At 38.3% G+C, this 18,595-nt stretch overlaps 1 protein-coding gene across 1 annotated transcript in view; it reads left to right on the top strand.

The window, feature by feature from the left end:
* ARHGAP6 (Rho GTPase activating protein 6) overlaps nt 1-18,595 on the top strand; it is a 314,018-nt gene that overhangs the window by 283,411 nt on the left and 12,012 nt on the right. The window contains 5 exon segments of the mRNA XM_050331910.1: nt 3,685-3,880; nt 6,912-6,967; nt 10,635-10,785; nt 11,987-12,135; nt 15,404-15,583. Of these exon segments, the coding sequence (XP_050187867.1) occupies nt 3,685-3,880; nt 6,912-6,967; nt 10,635-10,785; nt 11,987-12,135; nt 15,404-15,583 (732 nt within the window).

The raw sequence follows: 18,595 nt of genomic DNA, 5'->3' as shown, positions 1-18,595 counted from the left end.
CCCTTTTAAGAAATCTAAGCAAGAATTTGGGGTATAAGAATATACTCTGGAAAATAAAATATTTTCATAGGAACCTCACCTTCTGTCATCATTAGGATAAAACCTGATTCAGGGAAATACTGTATAAGGCTCTTCAGAGTATTAAGAGGAGTAGAACTGGAGTAAATTGCAAATTAAGAGAAGATAGAAGGCAGATCATGAGGCTCTGTGTTTGCTCTAGCTGCCAGCTGAAGCTTGAAGTATCTATATTCTGTCTGCAAATAGCTGAAAGCATGATGTTCACACTCTTATATACGCATTAATGCACATGTCTTGATCTGTGCAAACCATATGAACAGGCAGTTGTATTCACACAAAAGTGCAAAGCACATTTGAACTAAGTGCGAGGGCAAACCCATGAACTTATTTCAGAATTTGGCATAGTCGGTGAAGAAAAATAGAAGTTCATCATATACACCCATTGGCTTCAGAACTTGTTTTCATATGAGGGAAAAATAATTCACCAGAGAAAATGAGCCAGATATGGGTCGTCTGCTGTTCTTTTCAGGTGTGATAAGATCTCTGATATGCATTTGACCAGCCAGCAAGCAGAAGGAACGTGATTCTTTGGTACATCTAAAGGACAGAGCTCCATCAGGACCAAGTTCCTAGAAGCAAAGGGAGGGTTTTGCCTTTTTTTTTTTTGATGTTTTGAGGTAGGGGTTGGGGTAGTTTGTTTGGTTTTGGTTTTTTTCCTGTTTGTTAATGCCAGGATTGCAGCTTTCAGGGTGTTAAGATGGAGCCTTTAGTCCATAGCCATGAGGATGCAGTAGTACATGGTTCACCTACAGAGAAGTAAGGTAGACTAAGGTGGGCAGTGTGACAGAAGGGAGGTGGCATTTTCTGTTGGGAATGAACCCCAGGTAATGTACTTCATGAACTGTCAATTATTTAACATTAATATCAACTCATGTGCCGTATCTTGCCTGTCTTTAGCCTTTAGAATTCTACTTATCAGTGTACTTACTCCTCTCTCCTGAGGTTTTTTTAGGGGATGGTAAAGAAACCTGCACTTATCTTTTATCTCTTGAGCACTATTGCACTGCTTATTTTCAAGCATAGCAAGACAAATGCTTACAAAAAAAATTAAAACATTATTCATTAGTATATGCAACTGATACAACTGATTTATCACACAAATGCTGCACAGACACCTGGAGTGCAGTCCTCTCAAACTTAAATTGGAGGGATTGCTTATCACTGTACCATTCACTTCTTTGCTACTGTGTCATTCCCTCTGTGTATTCCAGTGTGGCAGCCCCTGGTGGTCTAGTGGTAAAGGCGCCGCGCTATCACCGCGGAGACCCGGGTTCGATTCCCAGTCAGGGCCACTCCCGGGCAGGTGGGGCTCGTTAGCCCTTAAAGGCAACCCACCTACGTCCTAAGGACCTCGCTGCCACCGTCCAAGCTCACTTGGCCCCGGCAGATGAACCTTAGGATTAAAGGGTGGGCTCAGTTCCGCGCACACTGTGTCTCACCTAAAAAATCCAATGCGCAGGCTGGAAGGTGGAAAGACCTTCCCCGGATCTTCGCTCGCGAAGACTGGCCATTATTTATATTTCAGTGAGTCTTCAAACACTCAGCTGAAACTTTCAATAACAGATATAAAGTAGTGCTGGCTGCAGAGCTCATGGTATGAGTGCTGAGGTTCTGTCTGAGTTTGAGCTGGATCCATGGAATATGTTGGTAGTGTTTCCCTGTACACTTTGAAGTTTAAAATCTGAACTGGCCTGGGCTTGATATTGTCAAGCAGTGCTGTACTTCAGTCACTGAACTCAAGGTCACTCTTAAAGCCAGCTCCAGTTAATCCACAACTTTGATAAAATGCCCAAGGACAACGGTGAACTGACTGTATTTACATCTATTTTAGGGATCTGAATCCGACTTAAGTGACTGTGATAATAATGATTCATGAGATGAGGATGCTTTGCAGACAGGAGAGGACCAGTAAAGGCAGAGTGTAAAGGAGGGCATGGGTCATATAGGATCTGTTTGGGAGCCATAGCAGTGAGGGTGGTGTTAGGATTTTCAGTGTCAATTGATTAATTAGGTGTCTGGAATGCCAGACTATTAAAATCAAAATCAAAAAATTGTTCAGTTGAAATTTTACACACATGTATCCTAGCCAGAGTTTCTTGTTTGGTTTGGGGTTTTTGTTTGCTTGTTTGTTTAGTTTTGTTTCCATGTGGCAGGAAATGGTAAAGGGAATCAAGCAGATGTCCTTTTGAGAGACATCAGAAATAAAGGTCAAAAGTTGCATTCTAAAGGGTCTAGTAAGTGTATATAGAAATGTGGGTAAAAAGAAAAAGTGGAAACTTCACTGTACTTTATTTATACGTCTTCCAGGAGTTATAAGAAACATAACTATACTTGGTAAGTTAAATGCTTTTTTTGAAAAGACATTACAAACTAGAAATTTTTAATGAATTTGAAATCTCAGAGGACCTTTTATGAGTTGCTTATGAGTTGGAAGTATTTGTAAAGTGCAACTGGCTAGGCTGATGGAAGAAAATACTTCTAGAGCTTGAAATTCCCTTGCAGGCTGTTGTAATGTTCTCATTTAATACACGTACAGATCTAACTAGCAGTCTATAAAATACCTGTCATCAGAACAGTGTGCTTTTAAGAAACTGTTGTTGTCAGCAAAGTTTTGAGTAGGAATTTACATTTTCTTCTTTACATTACAGAGTAGATCCCTCTACAGTGCTTTGTATGTTACTGTAAAATTTGTGCTGTGTTTTGGGAAGAAAAAAACCCTTTACAACATATTTTTAATAGGAATAAAATCTAAAAGTTTTCTTTTTGTTTTATTATTGTTTGTAAGCCTAGATGTCCCCTAAAATGTTTCTGCCTTATAAATTTAATAACAGTTGAGGAAATTGGTAATTTTGAAATGACAGTAATCTTGTGGTTTGAAAAAAACCCCACTTGTTTTTCAAGTGTGAACATTGAAACATGCCATAAACCTCCTGCTGCTTGTACTGCTTTTTCCTTTACAGACTGCTTGAACTTCTGTGCCTTGCTGTAATCCAAACATAGCTTTCAAAGCTTTCACTGGAATTTTAATGATTTTGAAATATGAAGATACATGAAGTAGAATTATCTAAAGCATATTATGCCTCTGCTTCTCTGGTGTGTCTTTGTTCTAAGATAATGTGGGAATAATTCAAACCCCACAGCTGTATATATCTGTGATATTAACTCTTGACCGTATATAATGTATGGTTATAAATCTGTTTGCATGAGCTTCACTGATACAAAGGTCCAAGCTACATAAGAAGTAGGGAATCAGTTTTAAAATTGTGTATTTGTCTCCATGCACATAAATATAGTATGTTGATGTCCACACATAGACCATGATTCACTCTGCAGTATGTGCAGGTTTATAACAGTAAAAAGATGTGGTGGAAAGCATTTAGTTTTACCAATATCTTAATTTGTATTTCTTGTAATATGGTAAGAATAGCATTGGTACCATTGGGATTTTCCATTATAACTTCATTAATTTGTAAAAACTTTGTAGCAAATTGTATTTTCATATTAGTTTGTTTAAAATGCAGGTAAGCAAATTCTTTGTTAGATGAGGTCCTGTGACGTTTAGATTTCTCCAGCCATACTGATCATTCATGTCTGTGTATTTCACAGGGTGCGATGTCTGTGGACTCTATTACAGATCTTGATGACAATCAGTCACGACTGTTGGAGGCTCTACAGCTGTCTTTGCCAGCAGAAGCCCAGAGCAAGAAAGAAAAGGCAAGAGATAAGAAACTAAGCCTGAACCCTATTTACAGGCAGGTTCCCCGGCTTGTAGATAGTTGCTGCCAGCACTTGGAAAAGCATGGTAAGAATATTTTGTTTTCCCAGGAGGGGCAGATGTATTTTTACTATAATGTAAATAAATGCATACTTTAGGAAGCAACTATGTGTTTCCAATTACAAAGTCATCTTTGAAAGTTAAACACTTTCCCTCCTATTTTGCCTCTTGCTAAAGATAGTCTCACTTACAGTATGAGACTTACTTGTCTCGTACTTAGATGATAAATTCCCTGACTAAGGCTCTATGCTACAAGCTTGGAAAGTGACCCATAGAGCGTGGGGATAGAGATTTTCTTAGGGGTCACTCATCTTGATCTGGGGTGCTCAGCTCTACAGGAATAGCTCTTTGCACCCCTCAGGTTTACCTATACCTTGAGAATAAAAGTCTTGAAATGTGCCAGTCAGTCTGGAGTCATTCTTCACAACAAGTGGATCTTATGGTGTGAGAGCTAAATGAACTGTTTATTCTTCAGTGCAAGACTTCTGATATTTAAAGACAGGGACTCAGAAAAAGAAAAAATTCCGTGCTAAATATGTATTAAGCTTTGAGAAGCTTTTTCCTGTTCACTACAAGGCTTGAAGGCTGACTATTCAGTTTGTCTCTGGCTTTATTCCTCTTGACCAGCCTAAGGCTCAGACCTACTCTCTCCAAAGGGAATTACAGACTCCTGCCAATATTCTTCTCATGTCTTCACGGTTGTCCAGACATGAACCTCCTACAGCTTTATGTAATGCAGAAACAATAGTCAATCAAGATATCTGTTCGGCATCTCTGCCAAATTATCTTAGTCTTGTAAAGTTTTTCAATGAGAATTGAAATAACTTGGCTGCAGTGAGACAGAGTTATCACGTGGTCAGATAATAAACAAACCATAAAATAATGGTGACTGCAACACCAAATGATGCATTTGATGCCTAATTTCACCAGAAAGAAATCATTTACTGACTGAATGAAAGGCTTTTGCAGATGAGGGACTGCAATTTAGACAACAATACTAGCTTTCACAATTCATAATTTAAAACTATGTTGCTTACAAATATTTCAAGGAACACTGCAAAAGATAGTCATTGTTAGTCTTTTACAGAGATTAAATACCATGCCTGACAAATAAGTATTGGATGATTAAGGTTGAGATGAATGGCTTCCATCCCTTTAAGCAAGGGTAACTGAGTTTGGAGAACACAAAAATATCTGATTCAGCCAAAAAAGCCATCCAGCTGAGTATCATTTGGATACTGTGCTTTAATGTCACTTGATCATCTGTGATAATTTTTTTAATTCACTTAACCCACTGTCATAACAAAGATTCTTTTCTATACAACACTCTTTACTAAAATATTTACTTTACACTGAAGTTTTCTTTTAAAGGAAATTTATAATGGATTATTGTTCATTGTCTGAGAGTGCACTGTAGTACCCTGCAACACAAAAATATGATATCATTTGAAGCAAATACTGATCTTCATTTTTCAATTTAATCTGTTGTGCACAAGACAGTCACTGGGACTGAATGACTTGGAGAAATTTACAGATTGGAAAAGATGGACACCACTGTTTGCTCACTGGAGCCATAGAGGGCTTCCAGTTCTACCAAGAATCCTGTAGCAACATCATTCCAGGCTATATGATGGACCAAGTTTCTGATTCTGAAAATACTTAGTAAGCATATATCCTTTAGGCTGATTTTTCAGCAACAAATCATCAGCGTTTTCTGATGAATTCTTTAGATGATAATTTTGAACATTATATGACAAAAAATGGTTATGTTTTTAGCCATGAAAGCCCCTGTCCCTGTTCACCTTGCCTGTCTTTCCTGGCGTCGTGTCTCAGAGATGTAAAGCTTGACTCCCTGTAGGAGTCAAGTGTAGAACAAATACTGTATGTCTCAGCAGGGTAACCACCATGTGGGTTTTGCCCAGTGTGTGTATCTCCATCCCTGCTAATGTCCCTGGGTTTACTAAATGGTATTCCATCAGTGTAATATTCTGTTAGTCAAAGGCAGAAGATCTGAAGTGAGCTGTCATGTTGAGACTACAAACGAGAAAGTAGAATCCTGTCTGAATTTCTCTGATGAAAATCTGCAACTCCAAACACCACTGCAAAGTGACACATCTCTTTGTTACAAGTGTAGCTTATAGGTAACTTCATCCTTTTTGCAAAAATGTATAACTCTGTAATATTATATTAAGTACACAGCTCCTTAAGGCTCTAAAATTGTGATTCCTAAAGGCCGTGTTACCTCTAGGGTAACATTTACTCTCAAATTTTTCAGGTCCTGTTTGTCTGCAAAATATGTCCATTTGACAACCATGTTATTGTTTGTTTCATACTCTGGTGGTACCTACAGGGCTAGATGAAGATTTGAACTGATTTCTTAAGAAATGGCAGACAGCACCCATTTCCTAATCACTTTAAGTCTAAATGACACACTTCTGCACTTTACCTGAAGTACAACAATGCTTCTTTATAGCTTTCCCTCTGTATAAAAGCTGTTCCTACCCTATAAGCTGCACACAACTCCCATGTAGAGTTTTTGCCTCTCATAGTCTGCCTGAGTACCCTATTTATGTCCCTTTGAAGGAAACTCTCAACTTTGTCTTGACAGGCGCTATAGAGCCAGGGAGTAACCCCAAACACCAGCTGCTTCCTGTGTCCAAAGACCCAACTCAATGCTCACACATTTAGTTATTTTATAACCTGTTCCCTTGGATGACAGTCCTGGAAGTGCCACCTCCAGACCTTGAGCAGTGCCTCACTCTCTGCATACCTCTGTTCCTCATGCAGCAGCAGTGGCACTATCAAAATGGCATCACAAGAAATGTTGCAGAGATGACATTTTGCAGATTAGGTGAGGTTCTTAAAAACCACAGTGGTTGGCTTCTTAATCACAACTGAGTCTTGCCTCAGCATGGTAAGTACAAGTTTGTAGAGAAATGTGTTAATATTTTTTTAATATTCTTTAAAGTACACACATATTTCAGATTTCTTTGGTTGAATGCAATTTTCAGGAGAAAATTTAACGATAAAACAGTTCTATGATATGCTACACTTGCAGGTCTCCAGACAGTAGGAATATTCAGAGTTGGAAGCTCAAAAAAGAGAGTACGACAGGTGAGTGGATATAGATATGGTTTTCCTTCATGAGCTGTGATATAAACAAATCTGATTCCATTTGTTGTGATTTCCTCCCCATCCATCACCTGGTGAAATCAGGGTTTCTGAGTCAGTGACTTAATCGATTTTTTTGATGGCTCATAACAGGCCATTTCCAGTATCTTTTACATCTGGTGAAATCCTTGTCAGGTTCTCAGCAGGTTAACAGTCTGTTATGTTTTGCTCTGCAAAAGTATCACAGGCTTGGAGATCCAAATAGACTACAGTGATGAAATTTTCCAAAGGTTACACTGTAGGGGAAAAAAAAAAATCTTGGCTGTTCAGTTCATCTCGGAAACAGCTGAAGCTCCCAAAGTAAACTCAAACTGTAAATCTTTTTGGAAAACTTACGGTATGAGAAAACATGCAAGTACAGAACAATCTCTTTGACCCTCAGATCACTGCTCCTAAATATCACCTTTCGTTTACCCCTGCTAAACTTGAAGGTCAGAGCAGGTCCTTCCAAGTCTTAGTCTCAGCTAAATGATGAAAAGGCAAAGGTCCTGTACAATTAGGTTCCAGAGACAAAATCAGAAATGGGTGTTACCTCACCCCTAGATATTGCATTGGTATTCCGAGATGTTGGGAATACACGTTGACTTAGAACAGTAGGAAATAGTGATTGATGTTTGTGTGATGTTTAAGGAGGGGATAGAAAGTTACAGAAAAATACCCCTCCCAGGAAGTATAAGACAAAAGACATCAAACAGAAAAAAAAAAGGCAAAAGAAAGCTTGATTGCATCTGATCCCAGAAGTAATTTGTTGCAAAAACAGTATAATGTTTCGTTGCTGTGTAAAGTTATCTTGAGTAGCTAATCTGAATTGATTTTGGCTGGTATGACAGTATAGCCTACTGACTTGTAACTTATTCTCTAGCAGTTTCTGTTTTTGAGTGGCTGCTGTAACACCAAGCTAAAAACATTTATGGTCTGCAGAGGCAGTTGTTAGGTTGACACTGAACTAGATAAAGTATTGACGTTGCCTCACAAGCTTTAATGTCAAAACTTATATTATCATTTAGGGGTGAGTACAATTGCATCATACCTCTGGAAGCAGAGAGCTTCTATCATTTACTTGTAAACTAAGCTTTACTTTGAACATCAGTGACTTTCACCATTTTTTCTTGTGTTTTCAGAAGGTGAGAAAATAAAAATATTTGGGTATCTATGTGTTCTATTACACAGACTAATTTATTGAACTACGTAAACTGATATATTTCATTAAACAACAAGGAAGCATCAGATTGGCCCTTGCAGTTACAATAATAAATGCTGTCAACATGAACACATGGGAAAGTCTGGATTCAATTAAAATTCCACTCGTTTTCTGAACCATGGAAAGCCAAACCCAACACTCAGATTTTGGTGTGCTTTTGCAGCTGTTCATTAGTTTTCCTTGTCTAGAAAGTAAGCATATTTTTGTTTTCCTTCCTTTCCCAGTTAGAAAATGTAATGTTTCCACTGTAGTTTGCTGCAGTAAATACATAAGTAAGTAAGTAAGTGCATGTGCCAGTGGGTTTTTTGGTTGATGAACAGGAAGAGAAAATCTGGAACATGTGCACCTATTTCAAACCTCCTCCTTCACGTTCAGTGGGGTGTAGAACAAAGCTTCCTGAGCTTGTGTTGACTCAAGGTGGTAGGTCTGGGGCATTGGGAAGCCAGATACCATCTTGTGCCCACAAACAATACAGATGGCTGAGCAGAGTGTTGTTGCCAAGGTTAGGGTGGGCAGCCCTTGATGCTGGGCCTGGTGACTTGGTGGCAGCTTCAGCCCTGAGGCTGAAAAGTGACATGGCTGGAGCTCTGCTCTCCCATCCCCTCTCCTAGCACAGATGTCCTCATCTCTCATATCATAAGCTCCAGTGGATGCTGTAGTTCAACGTAAGTATCTTCCAAAAGTCTGGAATACTTACTCCCTCTGAATGGAGTCTGAGAGACCTAAAGTTTTAATTTAAAAATACACACTTTTAACAGCCATGTTAAACAGACAGGTACCTGGGCCTGAAATGTGGCCATGTCTCGCCAAAGTTTATCTGATACTGTGCTACGTAGGACATCTCTGTAGGCCTCACTAGATATCAGAAATATTCAAGGCTGTAACAGGAGTTGATGATTTAGACAGTTATTTGGGAAGTCTGAATTCCTGATGCAGTGCTAATCTGTTTCCTCAGCTGCTTTTGGCCAGTAAGTGCAGAAGCAATCTTCTGGATTGAGGTAATTCATGGTGCTCCATGGAGGTGTTCTGCATTTGCCACCAATCTGGAGAGTAGAATCGAGCCAGGAATGAAGTCCTCAAGTGGGCACTGAAAAATCTTTGACCACAAATCAGCAGGGGGAAGCATAATACTAGATAAAGAACATATTCTGGTCTTCGTTGCAAAATTATTCATTATTAGTAGTGACTGATATTAATAATGTTAAAACTAATCCTAATAAATTAGAATGGAGGCTGTGGTTTTCAGACAATACCTTTCACAGCCATTATGAAAAACAATTTTAACTGAAAACACAGGATTTTCATGCTGTACACACTCAAGATAGATTTGCACGTGGTCAGGATTTGCCACAAATTATCACAGACAGATAGTTTGCTTGTGACCTGGCTTCTTTCCTCTTTTTGGTACGTCTGTAATATTCCTGGTAAAGAAATCTGATACCTCAAATTTCCTTTGTTAGTAAGATTTAGCTATAATTACTCAATGAGAGGATAGATGAGAGATTGTGATACCTCATAATGTTAACAAAGGTATCAATTTTTTCAAGAAAATAGGTTTAAAACATCTTGACTCTTTTCAAAATGAAAAGACAGTAAGAGGTGGAGCTGTCAGCCTGAGGAAAGTATTCTGCTCTTGGTGCTGGGAAATCTCTCCAGAAGGGCAGGCTTTTATCTTTTCCTAAGGTATCTTGGATGTGGGAGAGGAATTTTTTCTGCCTTTGGGAAGCATGATACCTTTGAATTATACAGAATTTGTCTGAGGACTATAGCTGGAAAAAAAATACCAGTACCTTATAATGGCATTAGCTTGTGTTTGTTAACTCCGTAATGATGATCACTTAGTGAATATAACTAAATTAAAAGGCAGAACAAGGTGTGTGTGGACAAATGCAGTGTGAGTAAACCTGTGTGCTTGCTGCTATCCTTACAGAGTCTTAAATTACAAGGGAAATGTGTGTTTGGTGGATATTAACATTATCTTATTATTAATGTTTTTGTACGAAATTGTAAATGTTATGAAATGCAATTTTAGTCTTTCTGGTTCTAGGGATAATGCAGTAAGGTGGTATTATAAGAAAGCCTTTCTTTCAATTTTCCTTTTTCTCCCTGGTTTCTGCCTTTGATATGAATCTTGCATTACTGCAAAAATTATACTTGGCACGTTTCTACGTGAAAGAGTGTTGGAAAGAAAAAATTGTATTTTCTTAAAGTCTGGTAAAAACTTCAAGTCATGTACCATGAAATAAGCAGCAATTGGACATGAATTATATCTTTGGCCTTACCAAAAACTAGTCATGCCCAAACTGGAAAATGGAAATGAGTAAATCTACTTCTTAAAAGATTTTTTGTGTTGGGATGTATTAATTGGGACAATAAGTGACTGTGGTTTTCTGTCATGATCTTTTCCAGTTACGTGAAGAGTTTGACCGAGGCATAGATGTTGTATTAGATGAAGAGCACAGCATTCATGATGTTGCTGCTTTGTTAAAGGAATTTCTGCGTGACATGCCTGACCCACTTCTCACCAGAGAACTTTATACACCTTTCATCAACACTCTCTGTGAGCTCTACAGCATCTTGATTTACCAGTTTTCAAAAGCTAACCTGATTGAATTCTTTTATCTCTACTAATCGTCGTCTTGTGCATTTAAGGCTTTAGCCTTGATTTACTCCAAATATTTGTATAATATATTATAATCATTGTAGTATATTCTAATATACTGAAGTATATATAATATACTATGCTATAGTGTATATTATATATATAATATTATATATAATATAAATAATATAGTATATTCTTTAGTATAAATTTACTGAGATTTTTCCTTTTTTTTCGTACTATGTAAGTGTAATCCAGAAAACTAGAACAGCAGTGTTTTCACTTATTATACATATTTTTGCATTGGTATATAGATGTGATTTTATTTATTAAAATCTGACCTTGTCATTGGTTCAGCTGTACCAGATCACAGACTCCCATTTGAATCTCAGTATCTTAAAATTTTTAGAGCTGTTCACTGACCAGAATTTCAGCCTACCTTAAGAAATTCAAGTTTCTTTATAGTTAATGGTCCTCAAAGCCATCGTATTAAGTACAATGTGTTGCCTCAGACCTGGGTGCAGACTCTCATTGATTTAGGAAAAAGTAAAGTTCAAGCTTCAGCTGTTGCCTAGTGTGTGTTCTTCAGAATCTTTCTAGCCCCCATGCCTGAGATCCTACCTCGGTCCCATCTTACTGGCTACCATTGCACTTTAGATGGTTGTAGTGATGGTGTTTGCAGAATAGCCTTTATATCTCCAGTTGCTTTTCCAATCTCCCAGGACCTCTGTAAGATGCAAAACTGTAAGAAAACTGATTAAAAATGGCTAAAGCATAAACCTGACTCAGATGCTTGCCAGCTACTGTATATATCAGTAGCTGTACTTTAATGAATGGAGTAAATAGAAAAGTAAGCAGAATTTTTGAATCCAGTTACAGTGATGGAGTGTGCAACATGGATTTTGCTCTCTTATAGGATGAGAAAAGTTCCTATGAATTTGTGAGTGAAATGTTGATCAACCAAGGCAAAAATCCCATAATAGCAGTTGTTGCACTTTTGATGTTTCTTTGGAGTTCTCTTTGTCTTCTGACATTGTTAAGAAAATGATCCTTAAACAAAGCTATTCTTATGCCTTCCCTTGGACTGGGAACAGTATATTTGTTCTGCTTTTAGGTTAGTTGGAGTGATTTTCTTAGAATATATTTTTTCCCCTCTTAGTATTAGAGCCAGATGAACAGCTAAGCACCTTACAGCTTCTCATTTATCTTCTACCTCCTTGTAACTGCGATACCCTACACCGGCTGCTGCAGTTCCTCTCCACAGTGGCTGGCCATGCAGAAGACACCAGAGACAAAGATGGCCAAGAGGTAAGTCCTGGTCACTTGTGTCCTTTGACTTTGCTTGATTGATGGTCTGAAAAGAGATCTTTAAAGCCTTGAAACATTCACAGTGGTGGCATATCCCTGGAAAGATAGGAGACAATTAATCTACTTGTCTACACTTTTGCCATTTCATTGTTTACTATGTTCTTAGGGCTGTGAAAGTTTAATTTTGGTGTGACCTAATCAGTAAAGCATCTACCACTTCCTTTGGGAGATTCGTAGCGTAACCAACCTTGTCCTTAATGTTATCCATCTAGCCTTGTCTTATCCTATTATGTTATATGGAAAAAGTAGTCAGAAAAGGTCAGGCATGCAAGAATATGCTTTTTCATTCTCTTTTCGTTCTCTGTTGTTACTTTCTTACATGACCTTTGAACACAGCAATTCACTTCTTAGTTCCCCTAGCTTCCTTGTGTGCACTGGGTTGTGAAAAATGAAAAACAAAGGACAGGAACTCCAGCTGTATCCTTACAGCTGACAGACCTCATCACTAGTTGGAGTCAGGGTGTTCATCTTTGCCTGTTTTTCTTCTGGCCTCCTTACTGTTGTAGTCTGGACCAAATTCAGTGGAGAGGTTGGCGTGCACTCACCCCATAGATACAAGAATACCCATAGCAGTGGGGCTGAGATGCACTTCTGAGCGTTCACACATCTGCATCTGCACCTAGAGAAGAGCTGAAAATCCAGGCTTCCCGTTTTCTACCAGGAAAAGGCTTGAACTAGTAGGCTGCTCTGCAAAAGGGGGCAACTCTGTTAACTTTGAATGAAATGGATACAGATACTGTCACTGCTTAACAAAATTGTACTGGTTTATTTGTGGGGTGGACTTACTCTGTACTCTGAACTGCAGCAGAATCTACTTCTGAGGTTACTTCTAAGACTCTTCTGAAGCTCTTAGAGAATTTTGTCTTCTACATGGAAAATCCTGCTGATTTTGTCAAATTTGGACACCTTTGCAGTTGTCTAGTTTTAACAACTGGCACTTTGAGACTAAGTTTTTCCTAATTTCTGCCTCAAGTCCTAACTTCCAGTGTGCTGCATGTGACTTCTAGGCCTATTTCACTTTTAAATCCACTTTAAATGGTATTATTTTTGTTCTTAGCGAGGACCTGGTAAAAAACTACACGACTATGATGGAAATCACTAGAAAGAGCAACCTGTAACAGTTTTACTGTGCTTGAAAACATGTATAAGCCAGCTAAGGTCATGGTCCCCTTGGTCCTGCAAAAAGTTCTTTGTTGGTTCAGGAATGTACCCAAGAGGATCTTATTGCAAGGCTATGAGATGCTGCTTAAGAGAGTTGAGTTGGCCCAACACTTGTATTAAAGGCATTTTCATTCCACTTAACAGTACATCAGCTCTGCCACAGGTATTTTGGCAAGGCAAATTTATGTAAGCTCTCTTGACAGTATTGTAAGCATCAGGAATATTATGTACAACTGGATACCTTTTATAGATAATAATGGTATTTTGCTCACAGTTATTTAAGCCATTTATGAATAATTAAAAAATTAAGTGAATAAAGGCATACAGGGCAAAAGAAAGTATTTTATCAGACTTTGCTGTCACTGGAAGGAAAACAACAAAGCTTTGGCAGACAGGCCCTCTTCATGATTTCTTTCAAAAGCCATTCTCTCACAAGGATGAAGATGGATGAACTGTATTAAAATTACTCATTCAGTTGATGTCAGTGGATATGTTTACAACATTTTTTAAAGGATGCCCTGAGGCTGCCCTTAAGAAAAGTCCCACTGTTTGTAAAAACAGCCTGCACATGCAGATCCAGGCACAGCCAAAGGCTGCCCCTGGCACACTGGAGGCACCACGTGCCTCTGCATCCTTGGTGACTTCAAACCCAGACAGAGTTTGAAAAGCAGGTCACCCAAAAAAACAGCTGGGTGCATGGTAGTATGCAAATAAGGGAGTGTGCTGTTCTCACAGTCGTGCTGGGATGAGTCTCTTGAGCAAAGAGCCAATGTGTTTGCTACGACTGCCCATCCACCTACTTAGTGCAGATGTCTCTCCAACATCACACAGTGGTCTCACCAACAAAAGGAAAAACTCTTTTTTACTGCCAGCTCTGTACTGTCTGGTTGAGCTCTGTAAAAGATAAACTAGGTGCAGTCAGTGCACAGTTGTAAGTTTAACTGGAGTATTCAGTAAATGACCAGCTTAAAAAAAAATATTTAAAAATACTGCTTTGAGAAGATCCATTTGGTGTTACTCATTTCTTGACATTCTGTTACTGCCTCTTTTTGGTGCCTCTTCATGTCCTTTTGTAAAATTGTTTGTTCAAATGTAATTGAAACAAAAATAACTCTCATGAATTTATTTTTTTTTAATCATCCTGCAAGAAGTACTGGTTCAGTGGCTGAAATTCACTTGCAGTCTTAACTGTTGGCATTGTCTTCTGCATTCCAAGAGTAGCAATCAAGTGGAAACAGAAGAAGCACATAACGCCAACTTTTTGCTCTGTTGAAGGAATTGAAGGGAAAAAAAGTAATCTAATCACAAATACAACAATGAAATTTTGTATATAATAATGTATGACATATTTTTCAGCTCATTCATGTCTAGTGTAGTATGTATTCCTAGCCTTCTACTTCCTCAAAATTCAGGTTATTATTGCTTCTTTGAGCACAAATTTATAAAAGCAGGAAAAAAGGTAAAAATACAACGAACCAAAAAAATTCACCCAACAAGTAAAAATTTGTCATGTTCTAGCAGCGAACAAAAATGTGGGAAAATACTAATAAAAATAATAACTCTGTTCCTTAGTTATCTAAACTGTTTAAACATGGAAAAGTATCACTGTATATGTTTCAAGTCCTGAGTGCTATTTGAGAAAGCTAGGAGTTTTCAGTATTTGGTTCTAAGAGACAATCATGTATTGAGATGGTGAAGTAGGAGGAAGGTTTCTCTGAGTTCAGAAGTATGCCACTGTCGAGGGAACCAAGGGCAGGAAGTATTTTCACCTTCTACTCCTCCAATTAAATTAAAAAATATATCCTGAAAACCCACAGTGCTTATTTGCAGAGATGTTCCAACAAGGTGTTTCAAGATTTCTAAAAATTGTTCATTTTTTTATTTGACTTAGTGCTAAGTTTTGGTTTTGATGAATGAAGCATCTGTGAAATCAGGAGACAGTGTGTGTGTGTGTGTAGGGGTTTGAGCATGTGTAGATGTGTGTGTATACATATCTGTATACATTACACCCTGTGAGACCCCACCTCGTTTACATTCTGTTTTCTAGATTACTGGGAACAAAATGACATCACTTAACCTGGCTACCATCTTTGGCCCTAACTTGTTGCACAAGCAGAAATCTACAGACAAAGAATTCTCAGTTCAGAGCTCAGCTCGAGCTGAAGAGAGTACTGCTATCATAGCTGTCGTACAAAAGATGATTGAAAACTATGAAGCCCTTTTCATGGTAGGTGCATATTTTTTCATATGACTCCTATACATTTTTAAGATAAGTGAGAGAATACCTGATTTGTTTTAAAGTAGACAAGGATGAAATAAACTGTAGAAGCTGCATTACATTAGAATCAGTTAGTATTGGTAAAAAAGAAAAGGATTCTTCTAGCAAGGAGAATGATTTGGAGTAAGTAGAAGTATTAAAAATATGTATTTACGTGTTTCCTGGAATGGTTTCTGTGTAGATAAGGATATATTCCTTAGAAGATTTCTGTCTGTGGAAATGATGGGGTTGGCTATTCAATGTATGCTAAACAATGCATGGACAAGACTGAAAATGACTTTTACACCTCAGCTTTGAAGTCAGGAAGCCAGTTTTTCTGCAGGGGTTAAGAGATCCTTGGTTAATTTAAGAAACAGAGACCTTTTTTTGTTGGTTGGAAGAAGAGGATGGACAAAGCTTTCTCATTTGTCAGTTGGATAAGAAGAGTAAAACATAAATCTGTGTAGTTCCTGAGTTCCTTTCTGTTCTCTTGCTGAAGCAAGGAAGTTCTTCATAAGAAGGCTGATGGCCTTGGATTTGGACATGTTGTTTATTTGAGATGCAGCTTAGTTAAATCACATTCCTCATGCCTAGCAGTTACCTGGACAGTTAATTCTGTGGCTTTACCTCGTGCTCTTTTTGTGTACAAAATTATAGGCCACCTCAATATGACTGGTGCCTGAGACAGCCCTGCTCTGGAGTAGCAAAGGCCAGTCAGACCTGTGTGCACTATCCTGTCTTCATTTTAATAAACATACACTTCCTAACACAATCAGTAGCCTTGAAAAAGTGGAAATAGCTTTGGTTGTTGTGTCCTGAAACTAAGGAGCACTGTACATTACACTGAGAAGATAAGTTCCCAAAGCAGAAAGAAGAACACTCTGAAAACCTCCTTTAGTGCTTCAGCAAAGCTGAGTGCTGGAGACCTTGTTGGAAGAAGATGGAGAAGCCTGAACTGTGGGCTGATGGCCATGTAGCACTGTAAGGGAAAGGTGTCTTATCAGATTTCAACAGGAAGAAGAGCATGAGAAAGCAGTCACGAGCCCTGCCTATCAATCCTGGCCTCAGATGAACTTCTTTGTGGTTTTCCTTGCATATATTTTTATTCCTGTATCAATGAGACACAATCTCTCTTTTTTTTTTTTTTTTTTTAATGCTTTTCACAGTTTAGGGAAATGTTAGGTGCTATTTTTCCTTCAACATCAAGAAAAGAAAGTGACAGAACTGCAGTCATAGGTGAAGGTCTGCTGGCCCAGAGTGGGGATGGCACTATCAAGTTTAAAATAATACTTGAGTAAGAATACTTGCAATACTTGAAGTTTTCTTACTGTTTCTCTTTAACAGCACAGACACATGTCAGTACATAATACTTAGGCACACATTCTGACTTTCAATCTGGAAAGGGTGGGGCTAAGGTTAGACTAACCTACATATGGGTTCTTTTAATTCTGACAGATTTATTCCTCTGTCTCTTCAGTACTTGCACTTTCATCTGAAGGTTAAATGAAGTGTGGGAAAAAAGTTTTCTTTTGTTTTCCAGAGCAGCTTTTGCTGTTTATACTTGACATTTATGCTACTAAAAAAAGAAAAACATCTGGACTTAAGCATTCAACTACAGCTGTAACATAGTGTATTTCTACTAAGGTGCTTTTGTGTTTGGGGTTTTTTTCTTTTTTTTTTTCTTCTTTCTGTTACTGCTATATGTGAGGAGGTTATAAAATTGTGATTGGCTTCAGCATTGAAACTGGAACAACATTTGTGAACCAAAACCCAGGAAACCAGGATGTGTTGGGGTACCCAGACCAGAATATCAGAATGATTCTGGTGTATTAGTGGGTCAGGAAGGTTCTGTTTGTCAGAACAACCCAGGATACTGAGCACTGTTTTTGGTAAGCAGCTATCAGTAACATCAATATGGAGTAAGAAGTGTGGATTTCTTACTGTTAGGGGCTACTGTGGCCTGCCCACTGCAGAGGAAGGCACACACTGCCTTTCTGTGCCACGTCAGTAGCAGGGGACAGCACAAAGGAGATACTTCAAGGGTCCCTTTTGTGTCTCAACATATGACTGTCATATAGCACCCAGCTCCAAACCTCAGAATATCTACTTTACTGGAGCCCTGGCAATTGCAGAGCCCTCTGATACATCCTTGTATGTCCTCAACAGCTGTTATTTCAGCAGTGTCTTGGCTTCCCTTCTGTCCTCAAATTTCAAGTTCTCATCCATCTACTCAGACACAACTACCAGTCAAGTTTCAGAAAGAAAGATGTGGATTCTGTTTTACCCTTAAACTTTATCTGGAGTTTATTCTACAGTATAGAAGGGCTGTCTAAATGAAGAAGTTACAGCACACCAGGTTTCCAAAAATATATTCCTATAAAGATAAAATAATTTATTTGAAGACTAGTATATCAGTGACCATCAGCAAGATATTTTTCCAGCTTAGAGACTGAATACAAATGTTAAAAAATGAGTGTTTGGTTACACAAGTTTCTCACAGAGATTGTGGATCAATTTTAATTAAATTATGCATATCTTCATTTGTTTTCTAATTATTTCCTTATTTAAAGAAATAGGCCTTTTCTGTAACTTGACTCCCTAAATACCTCCCAAGCCGAGGTATTCTTTTGGGCAATCTGTTAGTAATTCTATTCCTATTTCTCAGGAAATGTCAGGGAGAACAAATGGCCCATGCAGTGTGACTTGAAGGTCAAGATATTCAGGGCCTGACAAGTTGCATCCAGAAACATACATTGCACAGTTGATGACCTCTTGCTGAGATTGTCTTGTCTCCAGTTCCATCTGTCATGAGTGAACCTGAGCTGTTAGTTCAGGTTTTTTGGATGGTTTCATCTATTTCATTCTTTTGAAATTTGAGCTGAATGTTCCACTGGGACATGGACATAATCACTTAAGGATTGATAAGACTCCTGTAAAGCGCAGTTGGAAGCACAAAGTTTACTTGTGCAGATTTTGGGGTGC

This window comes from Myiozetetes cayanensis, unplaced genomic scaffold, assembly GCF_022539395.1.
Source record: "Myiozetetes cayanensis isolate MyiCay16 unplaced genomic scaffold, myiCay2020 scf5-8, whole genome shotgun sequence".
Lineage (NCBI taxonomy): Eukaryota > Metazoa > Chordata > Aves > Passeriformes > Tyrannidae > Myiozetetes > Myiozetetes cayanensis.
This window is presented reverse-complemented; position numbering and strand designations above follow the sequence as displayed.